This window comes from Pristiophorus japonicus, chromosome 1 (genome assembly GCF_044704955.1).
Source record: "Pristiophorus japonicus isolate sPriJap1 chromosome 1, sPriJap1.hap1, whole genome shotgun sequence".
Taxonomy (NCBI): domain Eukaryota; kingdom Metazoa; phylum Chordata; class Chondrichthyes; family Pristiophoridae; genus Pristiophorus; species Pristiophorus japonicus.
The window spans coordinates 276,533,749-276,540,201 of record NC_091977.1 but is presented as its reverse complement, the minus strand read 5'-3'; the positions used below and the strand labels follow the sequence as shown (position 1 = coordinate 276,540,201).

General features: G+C 47.6%; 1 protein-coding gene across 1 annotated transcript in view; it reads right to left on the bottom strand.

Annotated features, from left to right (window-relative positions):
* Nucleotides 1-1,562: 1,562 nt before the first annotated feature.
* The window catches only part of LOC139263136 (low-density lipoprotein receptor-related protein 12-like), a 44,030-nt gene continuing 39,139 nt past the window's right edge, over nucleotides 1,563-6,453 (bottom strand). Inside the window, exons 5-6 of the mRNA XM_070878778.1 lie at nucleotides 2,266-2,318; nucleotides 1,563-1,631 (exon numbers count right to left, since the gene is read on the bottom strand). Coding sequence (XP_070734879.1) covers nucleotides 1,563-1,631; nucleotides 2,266-2,318 — 122 coding nt within the window. The remainder of the gene's footprint in view (nucleotides 1,632-2,265; nucleotides 2,319-6,453) is intronic.

The following is a 6,453-nucleotide window of genomic DNA, read 5'->3' as shown; positions in this document are numbered from 1 at the left end:
ACACTGGCCAAGACCGAAACCGAGGGAAGATGTAGAAGCGGGAGCTGCAGCATGACTCACGAGCATCATCAATCATCAATGTGCTTCGAGAAGCGATGGTGCACTGAAGATACGGGAAGGGTAGGGTCTCCGGCTGGAGATGTGATTATACTATAGTAAATCCCCTATGTGGCCTACACCTTACGAGGTGGGGACCAAGTCAGGACATCCACTTTTCTCTCTCTCTCCCTCTCAATGGCTATGATGTTTGATCCCCGAGGATATTTCCCCCTCAAGGTGGGGAGTTTGTAAGAATAAAAGTGTTTATTAATGATTAAAATTGATTGTTTATGTATAAATATTAAAAGTATAGGTTATACAGAAAAGCCTGTGTGTTGAAACAAAATTGAAAGCCCACAGTTTGCCAGCGTGGGTTGAATTTTGAAAGAAACAAAATGGAAGCCCACAGAGCTGCCGCATGGGTTTTGTGTATTGGAAAGCCATTTAAATTAATCAAGAGATGGCTGAGCCAGGCTAGACAGCCACATGTGTGAGGAGAGCCAATAAGGAAGTGCTCTGGAACCAAGGTCTAATCCGGAGGTGTTTTGAGGGACAATGACTGAGAAGTATAAAGAACTCAGGCAAAGACCTTTCTCTTCTCTCTGCTGGATACACGGCATGAGATCTCCAACTGAAGACCAGCTAAAACAGCAAGCAGTGTGTTGAAACCAACCAGGCAAAGGGAAGTAACATATATCACTCTTTATGACCTCATTGTATCTGTTGTAACTAAGGTGGATGTGCATGTGTGTGTGTTTTTTTAACAAACTGTTCCAATTGTTTAGAAAGAGTTGTCTCACTGTCGAACTTAAATGCCAGAGATTTGTAATCTTACAACACATCAACGATTTTGGTCAAGTGCTTCATGTGCACATTTATATTTTCCAACTACCATCACAAGATCTTCACCCTTTCCTCTTTCCTCCAGGGCCCTCCCATGAAGAACCTGAGCCTCTGCCCACAGAGGAAGACGACTCCTTGGAGGACCTTATCCCTCCTGAGGATCCACGGTCACAAACTACATGTGTTGCAGCCACCAGCACAGTTAGTCAGATAGTTCAGCCAGCACCTGGTGAGTCTCAGAGCGCCAGTGAGCAGGAGCAATTAGTGGTCGAGTCAGTCGAGGAGAATACGTGTTGGTGGGCACTGACCTCCCCAAGCTCTGCTCAGCAGGACAGAAATATAGAACTGCGGAGGGCCAGCCATGGAAAAGAGAATACTGGAGCCACAAGTACAGACTCTATCCACTGTGGCAGGGAGAATGCAGGAGTTCACTTCTGTCATCTGCGGGGTGCTTTAACTGGGCTTCTCAACTGTGAAATGTATCCTGGAGCTTGTGGCCACCTCCAGGGATACTGCAGTCAGGACCTCACAGCAGAAGTCAGTACAACCAGTCTTTGTCTCTTGATAGAGGTTCAAACAGCTGCAATACAGACTCTGGGTTCCAATGTCTGTTCCACCTCAGAGAAGTTGGTGACTCACCTCCTTGGGTATAGAGGGGTATAGAGGGGTATTGATTACTGTCAACCAGGGCAGACGTCAATGATGAAGCCCAACACGGCCTTCAATATGCCAGTGTAGCTTTTGATCGCCTGAGGAAAAGAGTGTTTGAAGACTCAGGAACTCAAACCCGGCATCAAGCTCGTGGTCTACAGAGCAGTAGTGATACCCGCCCTCCTACATGCTTCACAGACATGGACCATGTACAGCAGGCACCTCACAGCACTGGAGAAGTATCACCAATGCAGCCTCTGCAAGATCCTGCAAATCCATTGGCAGGATAGGCGCAACAATGTCAGTGTTCTCGCTCAGGCCAACATCCCCAGCATCGAAGCACTGACCACACTCTACCAGCTCCGATGGATAGTTCAATTGTCTGCATGCCCGATATGAGACTCCCAAAACAAGTGCTCTGCTCGGAGCTTCGACACAGCAAGAGAGCCCCAGCTGGGCAGAGGAAACGCTTCAAGGACACCCTCAAAGCCCCCTTGAAAAAGTGCAACATCCCCACCGACACCTGGGAATCCCTGGCTCAAGACCACTCAAAGTGGAAGAAGAAGCATCTGGGAAGGCACCGAACACCTCGAGTCTCTTCGCCGGGATTAAGCGGAAGTCAAGCTCAAACAGTGGAAGAAGCGCACGGCAACCCAAGCACCCCACCCAACCGCCCCTTCAACCACCATCTGCCCCACCTGTGACAGAGACTGCATTGGACTCATCAGTCACCTGAAAATTCATTTTAGTGTGGAAGCAAGTCATCCGCGACTCCGAGGGATTGCCTAAGAAGAGAAGAATCATCATGCAGGCTTTTATCACAGCAGAGGGGAATGTGAAGAATGGATTTTGATTACCATAAGACAAAAGTTTCTTTTGCAATAAAGACTGGAAAAGATAAGACATCAAACGTATTTACACCATAAAGGGCAACAGCCAATACGAATCAGAGTTAGCATTCAGGTACAGTAAGCATTTAGGAAAAGAAATGGCATGTTAGCCTTTATTGCAAGGGGGTTAGAGTACAAGAGTAAGGAAGACTTGCTGCAATCATATAAGGCCTTGGTGAGACCACACCTGGAGTACTATGTAGAGTTTTGATTTCCTTACCCAAGGAAGAATTTACTTGCCTTAGAGGGTGTGCAACAAAGGTACACTGCATTAATTTCTGGGTTGAGAGTGTTGTCCTATGAGGAGACATTGAGCAGAATGGAGCAGGGATTCAGCGTGCAGCAAGTAAGCGAGGAGAGCGAGCAAGCGAGCGAGAGAGGGGCCAGGGCGCGCGCACAGTAACACTATTTTTTGATGGGTAGGGAGGGTGAAAAATTGGAAGTTTTCTTTGGAGTTTAATAGAATGAGAGGTGATCTCATTGAAACATCTAAAATTCTTAGAGGACCACCAGAGTTGGCGAATGTGACCCATCATTGGAGTGCAGATAGCCTGGAGGGTTGTAGGGCTGGAGGAGGTTGCAGAGATATGGAGGGGCCATGGAGGGATTATAAAACAAGGATGAGAATCTTAAAATCGAAGCGTTGCTTAACCTGTAGCTAATGTAGGTCAGTGAGCACAGGGGTGATGGGTGAACAGGACTGGGTCAGAGTTAGGACACGGACAGCCGAGCTTTGGATGGCCTTAAGTTTGTGGAGGGTAGAAGATGGGAGGCTGGGCAGGCATGCATTGGAATAGTCAAGTCTAGAGATATCAAAGGCATGGATGAGGGCTTCAGCAGCAGATGAGCTGAGGCAAGGGTGGAGTCAGGTGGTGTTAGAGGTGGAAAGTGATAGCATGGATATGTAGTCGGAAGTTCATCAGGGTCAAATACGACACCAAAGTTGCAAACAGTCTGGTTCAGTCTGAGACAGTTGCGAGGGAGAGGGAATGGAGATAGTGGATTCAGCCAATGAACCCCTTCACTTTTTCCCTGCAAGATTTGCAGAGGTTGTATCCCTTCTATTTCACTTTTGATTAGTTTGGTCATACAAGAGTCACATTTGTTTAGTCTGACCTTGCTCATCCCAGGTATATATTTATTCTGTATACTCAACATTGGCCGGCGCCTTCCCCTCCGTGCCCATTTCTTCAGCTAGGAGTCTTCCCCCTGCACAGCTGACCCTTTCTCCCATTTTCAGAATTCTCGCTCTAACTGGACCTCTCCCTTTGGCCTCTTACCCGCTCTAAACCTCTTCATTGCAAACTGTCGATGAGACATCAGCCGTCTCAATTTCTCTGCTCCTCTCATTCACTCCAACCTACCTCACTCTGAACTTGCAGCACTCCGCTCGCTCAGAACCAAGCCCAACCTTAATCATCATACCTGCTGACAAGGGTAGCACTATTGTTGTTTGACGAACCAACCTTTACCTTCTAGAGGCTGATCAGCAACTCTGACAATTCCTCCTAACCTTCTGCTGGACCATGACCCCACTACTGAACATGAAGCCATAATTTCCCAGACCATCGCTGACCTCACCTCCTCAGGAGATCTTCCTTTCACAGCCACCAACCTCATAGTTCCCCAACCCCGCACAGCCCACGTCTACCTCCTTCGCAAGATCAACAAACAGCACTGTCCCAGTAGACCCAACGTTGCAGCCTGTTCTTGCCCCACAACTTATTTTCTTCCAATCTCGACTATTTTTTCTCCCGTTGTCCACTCTCTTCCCACCTACATCCACGACTCCTCTGACGCCTTCAGTCATTTTAACAATTTCCAGTTTCCCAGCCCAACCGTCTCCTTTTCAGTATGGATGTCCGATCCCTCTACATTTTCATCCACCACCAAGATGGCCTGAGGGCGCTCAGCTTCTTCCTCGAGCAGAGGCCCAACCAATCCCCACTCTCCTCCACCTGGCTGAACTTGTTCTCGCATTGAACTACTTCTCCTTCCACTCCACTCACTTCCTCCAAATTAAAGGTGTTGCTATGGGAACCCGCATGGGTGTATTTGGACTTTCAAAATGCTTTTGACAAGGTGCCACACAAGAGATTAGTGTGCAAAATTAGGGCACATGGGATTGGGATTGATGTATTGACGTGGATGGAGAACTGGCTGGCAGACAGGAAGCAAAGAGTGGGAATAAACGGTTCCTTTTCGGAATGGCAGGCAGTGACTAGTGGGATACCGCAAGGTTCAGTGATGGGACCCCAGCTATTTACAATATATGTTAATGATTTAGACGAAGAAATTAAATGTACTATCTCCAAGTTTGCAGATGACACTAAGCTGGGTGGCAGTGTGAGCTGTGAGGAGGAGGCTAAGAGACTTGGATAGATTAGGTGAGTGGGCAAATGCATGGCAGATACAGTATAATGTGGATTCAGTATAATGTGACTTTGGTGACAAAAACAGGAAGGCAGATTATTTAAATGGTGACAGATTAGTAAAAGGGGAGGTGCAACGAGACCTGGGTGTCATGGTACATCAGTCATTGAAAGTAGGCATGCAGGTACAAGCAGGCAGTAAAGAAAGCAAATGGCATGTTGGCCTTCATAGCGAGAGAATTTGAGTATAGGAGCAGGGATGTCTTGCTGCAGTTGTACAGGGTCTTGGTGAGACCACACCTTGAGTATTGTGTGCAGTTTTGGTCTCCTAATCTGAGGAAGGATATTATCGCTATTGAGGGAGTGCAGCAAAGGTTCACCAGACTGATTCCCGGGATAGCAGACTGACATATGAAGAAAGACTGGATTGACTAAGCTTATATTCACTGGAATTTAGAAGAATGAGAGGGAATCTCATAGAAGCATATAAAATTCTGACGGGATTGGACCGGTTAGATGCAGGAAGAATGTGCCCTATGTTGGGGAAGTCCAGAACCAGGGATCACAGTCTAAGGATAAGAGGTAAGCCATTTAGGACTGAGATGAGGAGAAACATTTTCATCCAGAGAATTGTGAACCTATGGAATTCTTTACCATAAAATGTTGTTGAGTCCAGTTTGTTGGATATATTCAAAAGGGAGTTAGATGTGGCCCTTATGGTTAAAGGGAACAGGGGGTAAGGAGAGAAGGCAGGAGTGGGGTACTGAAGTTGCATGATCAGTCATGATCATATTGAATGATGGTGCAGGCTCGAAGGACCAAATGGCCTATACCTATTTTCTATGTTTCTAGCTATACCTGCCTTTTCGTAGGATATGTGGAACACTCTTTGTTCCAGTCCTACGCAGGTCCCTGCCCTCACCTCTTTTTCCGGTACATTGATGACTGTATCGGTGCCATTTCCTGCTGCCGCCCTGAACTTGAAAATTTCTTTCACTTTGCCTCCAATTTCCACCCATCCCTCAACTTCACATGGTCCATCTCCGATTCTTCCCTTCCCTTCCTCGATTGCTCTGTCTCCATTTCTGGGAATAGGCTTTCGGCCAGTATCCACTATAAGCCCACGGACTCCCATAGCTACCTGGACTACACTTTCTCCCACCCCACATCCAGTGAGGACTCCATTCCATTCTCCAAGTTTCTCCGTCTCGTCTGTTCTGATGACGCCACCTTTCACACTAGTGCCTCTGACAAAGCAGACGGCTTGATTGGCACACCATCCACCACCTTAAAAACAATCAGTCCCTCCACCACCGGCGCACCGTGGCCGCAGTGTGTACCATCTACAAGATGCACTGCAGTAACTCACCAAGGCTTCGTTGGCAGCACCTCCCTAACTCACAAACTCTACCACCTAGAAGGACAAGGGCAGCAGGCGCATGGGAACACCATCACCTGCAAGTTCCCCTCCAAGTCACACACCATCCTGACATAGAAATATATCGCCATTCCTTCATCGTCACTGGGTTAAAATCCTGGAACTCCCTCCCTACCAGCATTGTGGGAGCACCTTCATCACTCGGACTGCAGTGGTTCAGGAAGGCGGCTTACGACCACCTTCGAGGGCAATTAGGGATGGGCAATACATGCTGGTCTTG